The 21,057-nt window shown below is 42.9% G+C and overlaps 1 protein-coding gene across 2 annotated transcripts in view; it reads left to right on the top strand.

Annotated features, from left to right (window-relative positions):
- LOC129869449 (gamma-aminobutyric acid receptor subunit gamma-3) overlaps positions 1–21,057 on the top strand; it is a 435,314-nt gene that overhangs the window by 347,008 nt on the left and 67,249 nt on the right. For both annotated transcript variants that reach the window (XR_008761908.1, XM_055943877.1), the window contains exon 5: positions 6,854–6,936. Coding sequence is in view for 1 of the 2 variants with exons in the window: in XM_055943877.1 (XP_055799852.1) it covers positions 6,854–6,936 (83 nt within the window). In the remaining variant the exon portion in view is untranslated. The remainder of the gene's footprint in view (positions 1–6,853; positions 6,937–21,057) is intronic.

The following is a 21,057-nucleotide window of genomic DNA, read 5'->3' as shown; positions in this document are numbered from 1 at the left end:
TTCATGTTACACAATATATGTATGTTTTGTTCGGTAAAGTTCATATTTATATAAAAAAATCTCAGTTTACATTGGCGCGTTATGTTCAGTAGTTCCAAAAACAACTGGTGATTTTGCAGAGAGCCTCATCAATTTCCAGAAATACTCATAATAAACGTTGATCAAAGATACAAGTGTATAACATGGAAATTTAAATCCACTTCTCCTTAATGCAACCGCTGTGTCAGATTTCAAAAAAGCTTTACGGAAAAAGCAGACCATGCAATAATCTGAGGTCAGTGCTCAGAGCCCAATCAAGACAAAGAGATATCCGCCATATTGTGCAGTCAACAGAAGTCAGAAATAACATTATAAATATTCACTTACCTTTGATGATCTTCATCAGAATGCACTCCCAGGAATCCCAGTTCCACAATAAATGTTTGATTTGTTCGATAATGTACATAATTTATGTCCAAATAGCTACTTTTGTTAGCGCTTTTGGTAAACAAATCAAAACTCACAAAGCGCGTTCACTAGTTGCAGACGAAATGTCACATATCTACAATACATTAAGTGAGTTCCCTCAGACCACTACTCTGCAACCATATACAGTATCTACAACACAAAATCCATGTGTACATGTGTGTATCGTGCATATGTGTGTGTATGTCTGTGTCTTTGCCTGTGTGTGTTTGTGTGTGTGTGTGTTTGTGTGTGTGTGTGTCTCTTCACAGTCCCCTTCTTTTCCATAAGGTGTATTTTTATATGTTATTACATCTGATTCTACTGCTGCATCAGTTACCTGATGTGCAATAGAGTTCCATGTAGTTATGGCTCTATGTAGTACTGTGCACCTCTCAAAGTCTGTTCTGGACTTGGGGATTGTGAAGAGACCTCTGGTGGCATGTCTTGTGGGGTATGCATGGGTGTCCGAGCTGTGTGCCAGTAGTTTAGGTAGACATGTTACATATACCTCTCACATATACAATTAGGGATGAAGTCAATCTATCCTCTCATTTGAACCAGGAGATGTTGACATGCATATTATTAATGTTAGCTCTCCGTGTACATTTAAGGGCCAGTCGTGCTGCCCTGTTCTGGGCCAAGTGTAGTTTTCCTAGGTCCCTCTTTGTGGCACCTGACCACGCGACTGTAGTCCAGGTGTGATAAAACAAGGGCCTGTAGGACCTGCCTTGTTGATGGTGTTGTTAAGAAGGTAGGAACTAGGGCCTGTAGGACCTGCCTTGTTGATAGTGTTGTTAAGAAGGTAGAAACTAGGGCCTGTAGGACCTGCCTTGTTGATAGTGTTGTTAAGAAGGTAGAAACTAGGGCCTGTAGGACCTGCCTTGTTGATAGTGTTGTTAAGAAGGTAGAAACTAGGGCCTGTAGGACCTGCCTTGTTGATAGTGTTGTTAAGAAGGTAGAAACTAGTGCCTGTAGGACCTGCCTTGTTGATAGTGTTGTTAAGAAGTTAGAAACTAGGGCATGTAGGACCTGCCTTGTTGATAGTGTTGTTAAGATGGTAGAAACTAGGGCCTGTAGGACCTGCCTTGTTGATAGTGTTGTTAAGAAGGTATAAACTAGGGCCTGTCGGACCTGCCTTGTTGATAGTGTTGTTAAGATGGTAGAAACTAGGGCCTGTAGGACCTGCCTTGTTGATTGTGTTGTTAAGAAGGTATAAACTAGGGCCTGTAGGACCTGCCTTGTTGATAGTGTTGTTAAGAAGGTAGAAACTAGGGCCTGTAGGACCTGCCTTGTTGATTGTGTTGTTAAGAAGGTAGAGCAGTGTTGTATTATAGACAGACTTCCCCCCATCTTAGCTACTGTTATATCAGTATGTTTTGACCATGACAGTTTACAATCCAGGGTTACTCCAAGCAGTTTAGTCACCTCAATATGCTCAATTTCCACATTATTCTTTACAAGATTGAATTGAGGTTTAGCGTTTGGTGAATGATTTTGTCGCAAATACAATGCTTTTAGTTTTTGAAATATTTAGTACTAACTTATTCGTTGCCACCCGTTCTAAAACTAACTGTAGCTCTTCATGTGTGTCAGTAAATGAACTTGCGTATAGTGTTGAGTCATCAGCATACATAGACACACAGGGTTTACTCAGAACCAGTGGCAGGTCATTAGTAAAGATTGACAAAAGTAAGGAGCTTCAACAACTGCCCTGGGGAATGCCTGATTCTACCTGGTTTATGTTGGAGAGGTTCCCATTAAATAACACCCCCTGTGTTCTGTTTTATTTATATATTATTATTATTATTATTATTAAAAAAATATATTTAACCAGGTAGGCCAGTTGAGAACAAGATCAAATCAAATCAAATGTTATTTGTCACATACACATGGTTAGCAGATGTTAATGCGAGTGTAGTGAAATGCTTGTGCTTCTAGTTCCGACCGTGCAGTAATATCTAACAAGTAATCTAACAATTTCACAACAACTACCTTAATCACACAAGTGTAAAGGGATAAAGAATATGTTCATATAAATATATGGATGAGCAATGGCCGAACGACATAGGCAAGATACAGTAGATGGTATAGAGTACAGTATATTCATATGAGATGAGTAATGTAGGCTATGTAAACAGTATATAAAGTGGTAATGCTTAAAGTGACTAGTGATACAATTATTACATCCAATATTTAATTTTTAAAGTGGCTTGAGATTTGAGTCAGTATGTTGGCAGCAGCCACTCAATGTTAGTTATGGCTGTTTAACAGTCTGATGGCCTTGAGATAGAAGCTGTTTTTCAGTCTCTCGGTCCCAGCTTTGATGCACCTGTACTGACCTCGCCTTCTGGATGATAGCAGGGTGAACAGGCAGTGGCTCGGGTGGCTGTTGTCCTTGATGATCTTTATGGCCTTCCTGTGACATCGGGTGGTGTAGGTGTCCTGGAGGGCAGGTAGTTTGCCCCCGGTGATGTGTTGTGCAGACCTCACTACCCTCTGGAGAGCCTTGCGGTTGTGGGCGGAGCAGTTGCCATACCAGGCGGTGATAAAGCCCGACAGGATGCTCTCGATTGCGCATCTGTAAAAGTGTGTAAATGTTTTCGGTGACAAGCCAAATTTCTTCAGCCTTCTGAGGTGTCAGCCTTCAGCCTTACTATCCTGTCGATGTGGATAAGGGAATGCTCCCTCTGCTGATTCCTGAAGTCCACGATCATCTCCTTTGTTTTGTTGACGTTGAGTGTGAGGTTATTTTCCTGACACCACACTCCGAGGGCCCTCACCTCCTCCCTGTAGGCCGTCTCGTCGTTGTCGGTAATCAAGCCCACTACTGTTGTGTCGTCTGGAAACTTGATGATTGAGTTGGAGGCGTGCATGGCCACACAAACATGGGTGAGCAGGGAGTACAGGAGAGGGCTCAGAACGCACCCTTGTCTGGCCCCAGTTGAGGGGGGGTGGAGATGAGGAGGATCAGCGGGGTGGAGATGTTGATTCCTACCCTAAACCACCTAGGGGCGGCCCGACCGAAAGTCCAGGACCCAGTTGCACAGGGCGGGGTCGAGACCCAGGGTCTCAAGCTTAATAACAAGTCTGGAGAGTACTATGGTGTTAAATGCTGAGCTGTAATCGATGAACAGCATTCTTACATAGGTATTCCTCTTGTCCAGATGTGGTTGCGATTGCATCGTCTGTGGACCTATTGAGGCAGTAAGCAAATTGAAGTGGGTCTAGGGTGTCAGGTAGGGTGGAGGTGATATGATCCTTGACTAGTCTCTCAAAGTATTTCATGATGACGGAAGTGAGTACTACGGGGCGGTAGTCATTTAGCTCAGTTACCTTCGCTTTCTTGGGAACAGGACTAATGGTGGACCTCTTGAAGCATGTGGGAACAGCAGACTGGGATAGGGATTGATAGAATATGTCCGTAAACACACCAGCCAGCTGGTCTGCGCATGCTCTGAGGACGCAGCTAAGGATCTCTGGGCCGACAGCCTTGTGAGGGTTAACACGTTTAAATGTTTTACTCACGTTGGCCGTGGTGAAGGAGAGCCCGCAGGTTTTGGTAGCGGGCCGTGTCGCCCCCCTCTGTTCTAATATTCTAATGTTCTAATATTCAACTCAATAGGAAGGTGTTCTAATGTTCAACTCAATATGAAGGTGTTCTAATGTTCAACTCAATAGGAAGGTGTTCTAATGTTCAACTCAATAGGAAGGTGTTATAATGTTCAACTCAATAGGAAGGTGTTCTAATGTTCAACTCAATAGGAAGGTGTTCTAATGTTCAACTCAATAGGAAGGTGTTCTAATGTTCAACTCAATAGGAAGGTGTTCTACTGTTCAACTCAATAGGAAGGTGTTCTAATGTTCAACTCAATAGGAAGGTGTTCTACTGTTCAACTCAATAGGAAGGTGTTCTAATATTCAACTCAATAGGAAGGTGTTCTAATGTTCAACTCAATAGGAAGGTGTTCTAATGTTCAACTCAATAGGAAGGTGTTCTAATGTTCAACTCAATAGGAAGGTGTTCTAATGTTCAACTCAATAGGAAGGTGTTCTGATGTTCAACTCAATAGGAAGGTGTTCTAATATTCAACTCAATAGGAAGGTGTTCTAATGTTCAACTCAATAGGAAGGTGTTCTAATGTTCTAATGTTCAACTCAATAGGAAGGTGTTCTAATGTTCAACTCAATAGGAAGGTGTTCTAATGTTTAACTCAATAGGAAGGTGTTCTAATGTTCAACTCAATAGGAAGGTGTTCTAATGTTCAACTCAATAGGAAGGTGTTCTAATGTTCAACTCAATAGGAAGGTGTTCTAATGTTTAACTCAATAGGAAGGTGTTCTAATGTTCAACTCAATAGGAAGGTGTTCTAATGTTCAACTCAATAGGAAGGTGTTCTAATGTTCAACTCAATAGGAAGGTGTTCTAATGTTTAACTCAATAGGAAGGTGTTCTAATGTTCAACTCAATAGGAAGGTGTTCTAATGTTCAACTCAATAGGAAGGTGTTCTAATGTTCAACTCAATAGGAAGGTGTTCTAATGTTCAACTCAATAGGAAGGTGTTCTAATGTTCAACTCAATAGGAAGGTGTTCTAATGTTCAACTCAATAGGAAGGTGTTCTAATGTTCAACTCAATAGGAAGGTGTTCTAATGTTCAACTCAATAGCAAGGTGTTCTAATGTTCAACTCAATAGGAAGGTGTTCTAATGTTCAACTCAATAGGAAGGTGTTCTAATGTTCAACTCAATAGGAAGGTGTTCTAATGTTCAACTCAATAGGAAGGTGTTCTAATGTTCAACTCCATAGGAAGGTGTTCTAATGTTCAACTCCATAGGAAGGTGTTCTGATGTTCAACTCAATAGGAAGGTGTTCTAATGTTCAACTCAATAGGAAGGTGTTCTAATGTTCAACTCAATAGGAAGGTGTTCTAATGTTCAACTCAATAGGAAGGTGTTCTAATGTTCAACTCAATAGGAAGGTGTTCTAATATTCTAATGTTCTAATGTTCAACTCAATAGGAAGTTGTTCTAATGTTCAACTTCATAGGAAGGTGTTCTAATGTTCAACTCAATAGGAAGGTGTTCTAATGTTCAACTCAATAGGAAGGTGTTCTAATGTTCTAATGTTCAACTCCATAGGAAGCTGTTCTAATGTTCAACTCAATAGGAAGGTGTTCTAATGTTCAACTCAATAGGAAGGTGTTCTAATGTTCAACTCAATAGGAAGGTGTTCTAATGTTCAACTCAATAGGAAGGTGTTCTAATGTTCAACTCAATAGGAAGGTGTTCTAATGTTCAACTCAATAGGAAGGTGTTCTAATGTTCAACTCAATAGGAAGGTGTTCTAATGTTCAACTCAATAGGAAGGTGTTCTAATGTTCAACTCAATAGGAAGGTGTCCTAATGTTCAACTCAATAGGAAGGTGTTCTAATGTTCAACTCAATAGGAAGGTGTTCTAATGTTCAACTCAATAGGAAGGTGTTCTAATGTTCAACTCAATAGGAAGGTGTTCTAATGTTCAACTCAATAGGAAGGTGTTCTAATGTTCAACTCAATAGGACGGTGTTCTAATGTTCAACTCAATAGGAAGGTGTTCTAATGTTCAACTCAATAGGAAGGTGTTCTAATGTTCAACTCAATAGGAAGGTGTTCTAATGTTCAACTCAATATTAGGAAGGGTTAGGGTTAATAGGAAGGTGTTCTGATATTCAGGGTTAGGGTTAATAGGAAGGTGTTCTGATATTCAGGGTTAGGGTTAATAGGAAGGTGTTCAGAATGTTTTGTACATTCAGTGTAGGTAGCACACAGGACATTTTTCTCGGTTGAGATTATTTCCTTTTTAATTTCAAACCAAATGTAAAACATTTCCATTTTGATTAATTAAAATCTCTCTGTCTGGTTTTTTTCTCTGTCTGTCTGTCTGTCTGTCTGTCTGTCTGTCTGTCTGTCTGTCTGTCTGTCTGTTTCTCCTGTCTGTTTCTCCTGTCTGTCTCTCCTGTCTGTCTCTCCTGTCGGTCTCTCCTGTCGGTCTCTCCTGTCTGTTTCTCCTGTCTGTTTCTCCTGTCTGTCTCTCCTGTCTGTCTCTCCTGTCTGTCTCTCCTGTCTGTCTCTCCTGTCTGTCTGTCTGTCTGTTTCTCCTGTCTGTTTCTCCTGTCTGTCTGTCTGTCTGTTTCTCCTGTCTGTTTCTCCTGTCTGTTTCTCCTGTCTGTCTCTCCTGTCTGTCTGTCTGTCTGTTTCTCCTGTCTGTTTCTCCTGTCTGTTTCTCCTGTCTGTTTCTCCTGTCTGTCTCTCCTGTCTGTCTGTCTGTCTGTTTCTCCTGTCTGTCTCTCCTGTCTGTCTCTCCTGTCTGTCTCTCCTGTCTGTTTCTCCTGTCTGTTTCTCCTGTCTCTCAATCTCTTTTTTCCAGGCTGACCATAAATGCAGAGTGCCAGTTACAGCTGCATAACTTCCCCATGGACGAACACTCCTGCCCACTCATCTTCTCCAGCTGTGAGTAAAGTACCTCCTCCTGTCCTTTCCTGCTCAGCACCAGCACCTATATATTTCTTATCAACACCAGTCTATTATCAGAAGATTACATTATTTTCATTACATAATTATATTGAATTTTAAACATATGTTTGAGAGAAATGCCAAGAGTGTGCAAAGCTGTCATCAAGGCAAAATGTGGCTACTTTGAAGTATCTCTAATATCAAATATATTTTCATTTGTTTAACACTTTTTTGGTTACTACATGATTCCATATGTGTAATTTCATAGTTCTGTTGTCTACATTATTATTCTACAAAGTAGAAAATAGTAAAAAATAAAGGAAAACCCTTGAACGAGTAGGTGTGTCCAAAAGTTTGACTGGTGCATTCAGAAAGTATGTGGACCCCTTCACCTTTTCAACATTTTTTTTTACGTTACAGCCTTCTTATAAAATTGATTAAATACATTTTTTTCTCATCAATCTACACAAAATACCCCATAATGACATCACAATACCCCATAATGACATCACAATACCACATAATGACATCACAATACCCCATAATGACATCACAATACCCCATAATGACAAATTGAAAATAGGTCCCCAAGAACACAGTGGCCTCCATCATTCTTAAATAGAAGAGCTGGCCGCCTGGCCAAACTGAACAATTGGGGGAGTAGAGCCTTACTCAGGGAGGTGACCAAGTACCCGATAGTTACTCTGACAGAATTCTAGAGTTCCTCTGTGGAGATGGGAGAACCTTCCAGAAGGACAAGCATCTCTGCAGCACTCCACCAATCAGGCCTTTATGGTAGAGCGGCCAGACGGAAGCCACTCCTCAGTAAAAGGCACATGACAGCCTGCTTGGAGTTTGCCTAAAGGCACCTAAAGGACTCTCAGACCGTGAGAAACAATATTCTGGTCTGATGAATCCAATATCAAACTCCTTGGCCTGAACGCCAAGCGTCTGGAGGAAAACTTGCCACCATCCCTACGGTGAAGCACGGTGGTTGCAGCACATGCTGTGGGGGTGTTTTTCAGCAGCAGGGACTGGGAGACTAGTCAGGATCGAGGGAAAGATGAATGGAGCAAAGTACAGCGAGATCCTTGATGAAAACCTGCTCCAGGGTGCTCCAGACCTCAGACTGGGGCGAAGGCTCACCTTCCAACACGACAACGACCCTAAGCACAGCCAAGACAACGGAGGATTGGCTTCAGGACAAGTTTCAATGTCCCTGAGTGACCCAGCCAGAGCCTGGACTTGGGAGAATGGTAGAAACTCCCCAAATACAGGTGTGCCAAGCTTGTGGTGTCACACTCAAGAAGACTCAAGGGTGTAATCGCTGCCAAAGGTGCTTCAACAAAGTACTGAGTAAAGGGTCTGACTACTTATGTTGATGTGATATTTAATTTTTTTATTTTAGTTTTATTCTAGAAACCTGTTTTTGATTTGTTGTTATGGGGTGTTGTGTGTAGATTTTTTCATGCTTTAACTCTATCAACGATACAACTTTTCTCATCTATTCAAGGGGCCTTAAAAGTTCAAACAGTACATTTCTTAATATTCTTAACATTCTTATAAGTAACTAACATTAACTGTAATAAGTGAAAGAAACTGCGGACTGCGGTTGAAAATTAGCCGGCTGGCTAAAAACCGGCACTTTTACTGAAACGTTGATTAATGTGCACTGTCCCTGTACAAATAAAATAAACTGAAACTCAAATAAACTCAAACTCAAACAATGTCATAAATGCATTAAGTGCAGCTCTTCATTAAACACAGCGGAACAAATATTTTTTCACAGCTTCAGCATAGGAGTCACTACAACGTTTTGTATGATCTCTTATACACTATTATAGGCCCAGCTTTTGGAACCTTGTCTTTCCTGGATATAGCCACTATTTTGTGATCACTGCATCCAATGGGTACGGATACACTTGGTTCGGCATTATTAGTAAAAATGTGATTGATACATGTGGATGATCTTGTTCCTGTAGGTTGATTAATAACTTGAACCAGATTACTGGCTACAGTGAGAAGCTTCCTCTTCAGCGACATCTTGATGAAAACCAGTCAATATTCAGGAAATAGACAAAAATGATATTCTTCTTAGGGATAGCCCCATTTTTTTTCCTTTTTTTTCGCCTAAAATGACAAATCCAAATCTAACTGCCTGTAGCTCAGGACCTGAAGTAAGGATATGAATATTATTGATACCATTTGAAAGGAAACACTTTGAAGTTTGTGGAAATGTGAAAGGAATGTAGGAGAATGTAACACATTAGAACTGGTAGAAGAAAATACAAAGAAAAAAACAACCGGTTTCTTTCTACCATCTTTGAAATGCAATAGAAAGGTCCCACATCTAGCCATCACTCTGGTTGTAATTCCGATGGTGTCCACAAGATGGCAGAAGGGTATGTGAAAAGTTTCAGACGGATAAATTGAAGTGTGAGCAAACTACATGACATTTAGTGTGAAGTCATCAAGGTACATTTGGGCAAATCGTGAAGGAGAAATGTACATTTTTTTTCTACAAGAATATCGTCAAGTCTGTATACTTGGACTTTGATTTAGCTTTTCCAGTATTAGCAGCCATATTATAAGTTCAACATTTGCAAAACACCCAGTTTTTATAACTTTATAACTCTCCATATTCTTATAATATTTGTCCAAAAGGAAAAGGCATGCTGTCACACAAGGTTATCAACTACATTTTGCGACATATATGGAGTTTCCCATAAAGCTCAGCTCATTGGCTATCTAGCTAGCTTTGCTTGACCACGATTGGTGCTTATTTGACAAAGTTACAGTTGATCAAGTGAAGACCGCCCTCGTCCTTGGCGTGCCATTAGGGCGTCGCGCTCTGACCGAATTTGGTGTTCTATAGGATATACTGCACCCCTAATGATATAGTGAAGTCTGGTTACGTTCTAGAATCTCTGAGGAATACATACGAACGTGATTTGACTCGTTGAAACAACGTTTAGGGTTAGATTTTCACAGAATCCTTTCTTTGAAAAATTGAACGAGTGGAAATACAAAATCGATCGCGCATGCTATATGGACCTTTTTATGATATGATGAAGTATTTTATCTAACAAAACGACACTTCATGTTATCTCTGGGACCCTTTGGATGATAAATCAGAGCAAGATTTCAGAATGTAAGTACACATTTCACCTTCAGAGGTGAATTTGTCAAACATTTCGCGGTGAAAAAAGTCTTTGTTGTTGGGAGCTCTCCTCAAACAATAGCATGACATTTTTGCGCAGTAATAGCTACTGTAAATTGGACAGTGCAGTTATATTAACAGGAATTTAAGCTTTCAGCCGATATAAGACACTTATATGTACGGACATTTGTTGTGTCTCTAACATCTGCGATCGTGACACAATGCGCTGCATGATTTACAACTGTCCCGTTGACGGGATGCCTAATTAACATCACATACACACATATCATCCAGCTACTGACTGTTAGCACTTAGTGGCCTATAGCAACACCCCAAAAGAATGGGCTTGAGCTGAGGCAGGTGAACCTGCAACCACAGCACTTCAATAATATTTTACATGAGATCCTCTCTAAGCTTGACGGGAATATGCCTCTGAATATATACAGCAACACCTCTCCATAGGGCCCCTTTGGACTCCCGAGTGGCGCCGCGGTCTAAGGCACTGCATATCAGTGCTAGAGGCGTCACTACAGACCCTGGTTCAGCGGTCTAAGGCACTGCATATCAGTGCTAGAGGCGTCACTACACACCCTGGTTCAGCGGTCTAAGGCACTGCATATCAGTGCTAGAGGCGTCACTACAGACACCCTGGTTCGATTCTAGGCTGTATCACAATCGGCCATGATTGGGAGTCCCATAGGGCGGCGCACAATTGGCCCAGTGTCGTCCGGGTTTGGCCGGTGTAGGCCGTCATTGTAAATAAGAATTTGTCCTTAACTGACTTGCCTGGTTAAATAAAGGTTAAAAAAAATACAATTTAAAAAAAGCCATTTGTTATATCCCTTGCTGTATCATCAAAGGAATTATATAAGTCTCAGAGATGGTCAATATATGAATGTTATCTGATGTTAGCAAGTTATTGATTTCATGAACCTTATTTCTAAGGCTACATATAATAATATGGAATATCTTTCGCCCTTTCATGGGTAGCTTATCTGAGATGGGGAAAAAAAATACATTATTCATCAGTCAATCAGAAACTTGTGAGTGTAAGTGAGCTAGTCTCACCAGGTGGACAATTTGCCTGTCACAGCAGATGGAAGCAATGTCCCTGTGCTATCTGGCAGCTTTCATGGCTGAGATCAGCACTTTTGGCCTCTGGCTTTTCATCGATCATTTTCCTTTTTTTTTGTTGTACTTTTTTCCGTCTCATGTGGAAACTCTGGGATTCCATCCACAACAATGTTATTTCACCTTGATTGTTCTTCTATAGTAGAGAATTCTGTTTTCCCTGTCATTGTTAAACATAGATTCACAGACAGTGCTGATGTTGTTTCTCGTGGACCAGTTGTCGTCTTTTTGCAGCCCTGTTTCATCAAGCTCTCCTTGGAAGAAATACAAACTGATTTTCAGGTCCCGGAACTCTGTGGTCAGATCGTCCGTTCTTTCGTTCGTTGTATCCACCAATATTTGGACCAAGTTCCTAAAGCCATTCTCCTGCTGTTGTAAAGGCTCCTTGTAGAAGAATTTTTGTTGGTTTAAAAGATCTTTCACCTGCACTAGGGAAACACTGTCCTTGGCAGCTTTAGGTGGCAACTTCGACTAACTTTGGTAGCTATACCATGCAGTTCCAGCTAGATCTGTCAGGATCAACAAGTATAACAAACCATTCTTTGTCAGGAAACACTGTCACAACTTTACAAAAACAACATACCGAGCTCTCTTGTTCAGAGTTCTGATGACCAAAATGTACCCGAAAATGTCACACATTACCACGCAATAGGAGGATAAAACTGACTCAAGCTAAAATGCCCTTATCTTACTGTTAAATTAAATGAAAGAGCATGATCATGGTTGTTGACGTCACAACCTCCACCATCGGTTTCTCACCGAGGTTTGGAAAAGATATCTCTGTGTCACGCACGGTCGACATAATGCAGCGTAGTAAGCGAACATAACTCTTTAATAAAAGAGAGAACACTGAACAGAACTAAACAAAACAACAAAACGAACCGTGAAGCAACTATGGCAAGTGCAGAACAGGCAACTAAACGTAGAATAGAAAATCATAGAAACACAAAACATAGAATGCCCACCCCAACTCACGCCCTGAACAAAACCACAATAGAGACATAAAAGGGATCTCTAAGGGCGTGACACTCGGTGGGTAACTTTGGGTGCCTTTTGACGTCGAGAGTTAAGGACTTGCTTCGTTGGTAAAAGCAGTGTTTTATGTTGGATTTACGTTTTTTGTATGTTTATTCCAGGTTCTAAAGTCCGTTAGCGTGATAGGCTAATTAGGCTAATGAATTTCCATTGACATAACATGCTAGCTCCCACTTTACTTGTAATTTAGGTTAATGTTGTGCAGAATGTATGTATCTCTTTCAAGTGTCAAGATATTGCTTTCTTATGAGGTAATATGGTTGTGGAAACATTACATGTATGAATCATTGTGTATACTCTTTATTTTGAGGCACTTTTTCAGTCACATTAAATGTTCAAATGTCTTGCCATTTCTGAAAGTCAATTAGCTTTTTGCTAGTAATCTTCTATGACAGCTTTTGACTGGAATATATTCAGTCATTCTTTTCAGTCATATTTGCATGCTTTAAATGCCATGTGGAAACGATTTGTTGCATGTAGCTAATTTAAAAATAATGTTCACATTCACAGAAATGTATACAATTCACATTTGTTATGCTAGCTCTTCATGATTCTGAATAAAACTCAATTTGAACAAATGAAAAAGTAGATTGTGCTGAGTTACTGTCACATTGAACCATGTCGCAGCTCAATCTGGAATCAGCCTCTTATTTCGCAACAAAGCATCCTTCACTCATGCTGCCAAACACACTCTTGCAAAACTGACTATCCTACCGATCCTCGACTTCGGCGCTGTCATTTACAAAATAGCCACCAACACTCTACTCAGCAAATTAGATGCAGTCTATCACAGTGCCATCCGTTTTGTCACCAAAGCCCCATATACTACCCACCACTGCGACCTGTATGCTCTCGTTGGCTGGCCCTAGCTACATATTCTTCGCCAAAAATCATTGAAGCCGGAGACTCATATCTCCCTCACTAACTTTAAGCGTCAGCTGTCAGAGCAGCTTCCAGATCATTGCACCTGTACACAGCCCATCTGTAAATAGCCCACCCAACTACCTCATCCCAATATATATATATTTATTTTTTTGCTCCTTTTCACCCCAGTATCTCTACTTGCACATTCATCTTTTGCACATCTATCACTCCAGTGTTTAATTGCTAAATTGTAATTATTTCGCCACCATGGCCTATTTATTGCCTTACCTCACTAATCTTACTTCATTTGCACACACTGTAAATAGATTTTTCTATTGTGTTCTTGACTGTACGTTTGTTTATGTGTAACTCTGGGTCGTTGTTTGTGTCACACTGCTTTGCTTTATCTTGGCCAGGTCGCAGTTGTAAATGAGTGTCACGATCGTGTGGCGGATTGACGGACCAAAACGCAGCATTTGGAAAATAAGCCATCTTCTTTTATTTTAAAGACGACGAAAAATAAACACGAAACACTTATTACAAACTAACAAAACAACAAACGATCGTGAAGCTAATAAACGTCGTGCACACACACAGGCTACAAACGTTCTGACATAGACAATTACCCACAACCAATGAGAGCCTATGGCTACCCTAAATAAGGCTCCCAATCAGAGACAACCGAAATCAGCTGTCTCTAATTGGGAACTCATTCAGGTAACCATAGACTCTCCTAGACCACTAAACATACATAGACAACACTAGACACATGTACTCCACACAAACCCATATACTATACAACAACCCCTTTACCATAAAAAACACCCAAAACCAACAAAACACAAACATTCCCCATGTCACACCCTGACCTAACTAAAATAATAAAGAAAACAAAGAATACTAAGGCCAGGGCGTGACATAACCCCCCCCTTAAGGTGCGAACTCCGGGCGCACCATTACACAGTCTAGGGGAGGGTCTGGGTGGGCTTCCATCCACGGTGGCGGCTCCGGCTCTGGTCGTGGTCCCCACGTCACCACAGTCCCTAACCACCTCCTTAGCTTCTTCAAAATGACCCCTCTCCACATTAACCCCATTGCATTAAGGGGCAGTTCCGGACTAAGGGACAGCTCCGGACTAAGGGCCAGTACCAGGGTAAGGGGCAGTACCAGGGTCAGGGGCAGTACCAGGGTAAGGGGCAGTACCAGGGTAAGGGGCAGCACCAGGGTAAGGGGCAGCACCAGGGTAAGGGGCAGCACCAGGGTAAGGGGCAGCTCCGGACTGAGGAATGGCAGCTCCGGACTGAGGAATGGCAGCTCCGGACTGAGGGACTGCAGCTCCGGACTGAGGGACTGCAGCTCCGGACTGAGGGACTGCAGCTCCGGACTGAGGGACGGCCCATGGCTGGCTGACAGATCTGGCTGCTCATGGCTGGCTAACGGATCTGGCTGCTCATGGCTGGCTGACTGATCTGGCTGCTCATGGCTGGCTGACTGATCTGGCTGCTCATGGCTGGCTGACTGATCTGACTGCTCATGGCTGGCTGACGGATCTGGCTGCTCATGGCTGGCTGACGGATCTGGCTGCTCATGGCTAGCTGACGGATCTGGCTGCTCATGGCTAGCTGACGGATCTGGCTGCTCATGGCTAGCTGACGGATCTGGCTGCTCATGGCTAGCTGACGGATCTGGCTGCTCATGGCTAGCTGACGGATCTGGCTGCTCATGGCTAGCTGACGGATCTGGCTGCTCATGGCTAGCTGACGGATCTGGCTGCTCATGGCTAGCTGACGGATCTGGCTGCTCATGGCTAGCTGACGGATCTGGCTGCTCATGGCTAGCTGACGGATCTGGCTGCTCATGGCTGGCTGACTGATCTGGCAGATCCTGTCTGGTTGGCGGCTCTGGCAGATCCTGTCTGGTTGGCGGCTCTGGCAGATCCTGTCTGGTTGGCGGCTCTGGCAGATCCTGTCTGACGGACGGCTCTAGCGGCTCCTGTCTGGCTGGCGGCTCTAGCGGCTCCTGTCTGGCGGACGGCTCAGTGGGCTCATGGCAGACGGGCGGCTTTGCAGGCTCATGGCAGACGGGCGGCTTTGCAGGCTCATTGCAGACGGATGGCTCAGATGGCGCTGGGGAGACGGATGGCTCAGATGGCGCTGGGGAGACGGATGGCTCAGATGGCGCTTGGCAGACGGATGGCTCAGTCATCGCTGTGCAGACGGCAGACTCCTGCCGGCTGAGGCGCACTGTAGGCCTGGTGCGTGGTGCCGGGACTGGGGGCACCGGGCTGGGGACACGCATCTCAGGGCTAGTGCGGGGAGCAGCAACAGGACGCACAGGACTCTGGGGACACACAGGAGGCTTGGTGCGTGGTTTAGACACTGGTGGTAAAGGGCTGGAGACACGCACCATATAGCTAGTGCGTGGAGGAGGCACTGGTGGTACTGGATTGAGGCGGGGAGGTGGCGCCGGAAATACCGGACCGTGCAGGCGTACTGGCTCCCTTGAACGCCGAGCCTGCCCAACCTTACCTGGTTGTATGCTCCCCGTCGCCTGACCAGTGCGGGGAGGTGGAATAACCCGCACCGGCCTATGTAGGCGAACCGGGGACACCATGCGTAAGGCTGGTGCCATGTACGCCGGCCCGAGGAGACGCACTGGTGACCAGATGCGTTGGGCCGGCTTCATGACATACGGCTCAACGCTCAGTCTAGCCCGGCCGATACGTGGAGCTGAAATGTACCGAACCGGGCTATGCACGCGTACAGGAGACACCGTGCGCTCTACTGCGTAACACGGTGTCTGCCCGTACTCCCGCTCTCCACGGTAAGTACAGGGAGTAGGCGCAGGTTTCCTACCTGACTTCGCCACACTCCCTTTAAGGCCCCCCCCAAGAAATTTTTGGGTTGTACTCACGGGTCTCCAGCCTTGTCTCCGTGCTGCCTCCTCATATCGCCTCCTCTCGGCTTTCGCTGCCTCCAGCTCTTCACGAGGGAGGCGATATTCTCCAGGTTGATCCCAAGGTCCATCTCCTTCCAATTCGTCCTCCCAACTCCAGAAATCCTGTGTAGGTAGGTCCTGTTGCCGCCTTCCATGCCGCTTGGTCCTATGGTGAGTAATTCTGTCTCGATAGTGTGGCGGATTGACGGACCAAAACGCAGCATTTGGAAAATAAGCCATCTTCTTTTATTTTAAAGACGACGAAAAATAAACACGAAACACTTATTACAAACTAACAAAACAACAAACGATCGTGAAGCTAATAAACGTCGTGCACACACACAGGCTACAAACGTTCTGACATAGACAATTACCCACAACCAATGAGAGCCTATGGCTACCCTAAATAAGGCTCCCAATCAGAGACAACCGAAATCAGCTGTCTCTAATTGGGAACTCATTCAGGTAACCATAGACTCTCCTAGACCACTAAACATACATAGACAACACTAGACACATGTACTCCACACAAACCCATATACTATACAACAACCCCTTTACCATAAAAAACACCCAAAACCAACAAAACACAAACATTCCCCATGTCACACCCTGACCTAACTAAAATAATAAAGAAAACAAAGAATACTAAGGCCAGGGCGTGACAATGAGAACTTGTCCTCAACTGGCCTACTTGGTTAAATTAAGGTGAAATATTTTTTTTTTAAATAGTATACAATCTGTGGGCAAATTGAGCCATGTTGCAGCTCATAGTATACAAACTGTGGGCAGGGCTAAAAACGACGTCATTTCTGAATTCATCCATCTCTATGCACCATTGTGTGCTTGTTTTTGTGAAAAAATGTGCTCACAACCAACTACATTTGTATCTACGTGGAAACAGACACCACTCCAGTACACTTTGAACAGACATACCAACTCAAGGTAAAAGGACATAGAAACAAAAGAGAGAGAAACAAAAAAAAATGGTATTTACATGGTAATAAATTATCAATTGTCGTGTATGTTCATTGGTGTTTTTTGGGGGTATTACTTCAAAACAGAGTGTCGTTAAAATGATTTACACAGTAATAAGCTGCTACTTATTTGTACTTGCCTATATTATTAAATATGTACGTAGTACTTATTTGTACTTACCTATATTGTTAAATATGTACGTAGTACTTACTTGTACTTACCTATATTGTTAAATATGTACGTAGTACTTACTTGTACTTACCTATATTGTTAAATATGTACGTAGTACTTACTTGTACTTACCTATATTGTTAAATATGTACGTAGTACTTACTTGTACTTGCCTATATTATTAAATATGTACGTAGTACTTATTTGTACTTACCTATATTGTTAAATATGTACGTAGTACTTACTTGTACTTACATATATTGTTAAATATGTACGTAGTACTTACTTGTACTTACCTATATTGTTAAATATGTACGTAGTACTTACTTGTACTTACCTATATTATTAAATATGTACTTAGTACTTACTTGTACTTACCTATATTGTTAAATATGTACTTAGTACTTACTTGTACTTACCTATATTATTAAATATGTACTTAGTACTTACTTGTACTTACCTATATTGTTAAATATGTACTTAGTACTTACTTGTACTTACCTATATTGTTAATATAAAGTATGTTGAAGACAAAATTGTTACTGCGTATTTAGTTTTTACTACCTATTTACCTAGTACTTCGTAATTAACGTTATGTAAAAGGAAGGGTTACACAACAAACAAGAAATATTCTATAAGGTTAGAACATGATCCAGAATTATTCTGTGAGGTTAGAACATGATCCAGAGTTATTCTGTGAGGTTAGAACATGATCCAGAGTTATTCTGTGAGGTTAGAACATGATCCAGAGTTATTCTGTGAGGTTAGAACATGATCCAGAGTTATTCTGTGAGGTTAGAACGTGATCCAGAGTTATTCTGTGAGGTTAGAACGTGATCCAGAGTTATTCTGTGAGGTTAGAACATGATCCAGAGTTATTCTGTGAGGTTAGAACGTGATCCAGAGTTATTCTGTGAGGTTAGAACATGATCCAGAGTTATTCTGTGAGGTTAGAACATGATCCAGAGTTATTCTGTGAGGTTAGAACATGATCCAGAGTTATTCTGTGAGGTTAGAACGTGATCCAGAGTTATTCTGTGAGGTTAGAACATGATCCAGAGTTATTCTGTGAGGTTAGAACATGATCCAGAATTATTCTGTGAGGTTAGAACATGATCCAGAGTTATTCTGTGAGGTTAGAACATGATCCAGAATTATTCTGTGAGGTTAGAACATGATCCAGAGTTATTCTGTGTGGTTAGAACATGATCCAGAGTTATTCTGTGAGGTTAGAACGTGATCCAGAATTATTCTGTGAGGTTAGAACATGATCCAGAGTTATTCTGTGAGGTTAGAACATGATCCAGAATTTTTCTGAAATACATACTTCAATGATAATGCAAGTAGTTCTGAAAACCTTTCCGCAATGATCTGCTAATGCTGATGTGTACTGTAACAGTTATGTGAAGCAGCATTCAGTAGTTGTGATTTTGTTAAATAGACATGGGGTGGCCTGCAGAATATTTTCTGCCTTGGGCCTCCAGGTCACTAAATCCGCCCCTGATATAGTTTATTACCTCATGGTATTCTCCAGAAGAGGTTGTGCCATCTCTCAAAGACTAGGTCGTTTGTTTTGTTGAGTGATGCTGTTTGAGGAAAAATACTAGAGAGATTGCCTGAACATCTCTGATTCAGTGTTGGTTGAGTGTTCCGTACAATGCTAGAATGTTGGCTTGGATGTGTCTGAATGTGCTATAGGGTATTTGGAAGGTGCTGTTGGAATGTGTTATAGGGAGTTGGCAAGTGTGTTTACCGGGCATGGTTTGGATTTTATGATTGCATTTCATTTCCTAAACAGTGTTTGACTGTCCTTTTATATTCAAGTGTTGCCAGAAACAACATATCTTTGTTGTAGGTTTCAGCACAGGTCCTTTGTATTGGCAGAAACAACAGATCTGTGTCTTAGGTTTCACCACAGGTCACTTACTGCAATTGTCCACCTATATGGGAGGGTCTGGGTGGGCATCTATCCGCGGTGGCGGCTCAGGTGCGAGAAGGAGACCCCGCTCCACCTCTGGCTCACCCAACTTTGGTGGCACTTCTGGTGCGAGGACCCTCGTCGCCGACCCCGGACTGGGGACCCTCGTCGCTGACCCCGGACTGGGGACCCTCGCTGCGGGCCCCGGACTGGGCACCCTCGTTGCGGGCCCCGGACTGGGCACCCTCGAATGCGGGCCGCGGACTGGGCACCCTCGTTGCGGGCCGCGGACTGGGCACCCTCGTTGCGGGCCCCGGACTGGGCACCCTCGAATGCGGGCCGCGGACTGGGCACCCTCGCTGCGGGCCCCGGACTGGAGGCCGTCGCTAGAGGCCCCGGACTGGAGACCGTCGCTGGAGGCCCCGGACTGGAGACCGTCGCTAGAGGCTCCGGACTGGAGACCGTCGCTGGAAGCTCCGGACTCGAGACCGTCGCTGGAGGCCCCGGACTGGAGACCGTCGCTGGAGGCTCCGGACTGGAGACCGTCGCTGGAGGCTCCGGACTGGAGACCATCGCTGGAGGCCCCGGACTGGAGACCGTTGCTGGAGGCTCCAGACTGGCGACCGTCCGAAGCGGACCAAGGTGCAGCGTAGTAAGCGTACATTTTCTTTTATTTGTTAAAATGTCGCCAACAAAACAATAAACGAAAAACAACCGTGAAGCTTACAGGGCATAAGTGCCACTAACAAAGATAACTACCCACACTGAAAGGAGGGAAAAGGGCTACCTAAGTATGGTTCCCAATCAGAGACAACGATAGACAGCTGTCCCTGATGGAGAACGATACCCGGCCAAAACATAGAAATAAGGAAACATAGAAAACAAAACATAGAATGCCCACCCCAAATCACACCCTGACCAAACCAAATAGAGACATAAAAAGGCTCTCTAAGGTGACAGCGTGACAGCAATTGAATATTATTGTTAATTTCTTCGTGTTTTCATAGTGCTGCAAAAAACACGAATCATTTCAGAGCCACAATGCATTCTGGGTATATTATTATCTCAACAATGTTAAGGATTAAATGGAATTGTAGGTGACATTTAAAAAGCCAAGCAATTACATGACTCCAGTGTGCTTCCTGCTTCAGGCTGGTTTTGTGGTAAGAGTCATTGATTGTCATGATATCACAATCTACAGTGCATTCGGAAAGCATTCAGACCTCTTGACTTTTTGCACATTTTGTTACGTTACAGCTGTATTCTAAAATGGATTAAATAAAAAATGTTTCTCATCAATCTACACAAAATACCCCATAATGACATCACAATACCCCATAATGACATCACACTACCCCATAATGACATCACACTACCCCATAATGACATCACACTTCCCCATAATGACAAAGCAAAAACAGGTTTTTATAAATATTATACATTTATTTAAAAAACTGAAATATACCTTATTTACATAAGTATTCAGACCCTTTGCTATTCGACTCAAAATTGAGCTCAGGTACATCCTGTTTCCATTGATCAACCTTGAAATGTTTCTACAACTTGATTGGAGTCCACCTGTGGTAAGTCTCTGATTGGGGATCATATTTAGGTAGCCATTTTCCCATTGTGCTTTGTGGGATCTTGTCTAGGTATAGTTGCCTGCGAGCACTATTTTGAGCTTCACGTTTTATTTGTTCACTTTATTCTTTCTGTTCTTTGATTTTCTCGTCCTAATAAAGGGATGAAAACATACCACGCTGCATCTTGGTCCAATCATTATGACGAACGTGACAGTCCCACAGTTGACAGTGCATGTCAGAGAAAAAAACGAAGCCATGAGGTTCGAAGGAATTATCGGTAGAGCTCCAAGACAGGATTGTGTCGAGGCACAGATCTGGGGAAGGGTACCAAAAAATGTCTG

This window comes from Salvelinus fontinalis, chromosome 14 (assembly GCF_029448725.1).
Source record: "Salvelinus fontinalis isolate EN_2023a chromosome 14, ASM2944872v1, whole genome shotgun sequence".
In the NCBI taxonomy this organism is placed as follows: domain Eukaryota; kingdom Metazoa; phylum Chordata; class Actinopteri; order Salmoniformes; family Salmonidae; genus Salvelinus; species Salvelinus fontinalis.
Note: the sequence above shows the minus strand (reverse complement) of the source record. Positions and strands in the feature narration are given on the sequence as shown.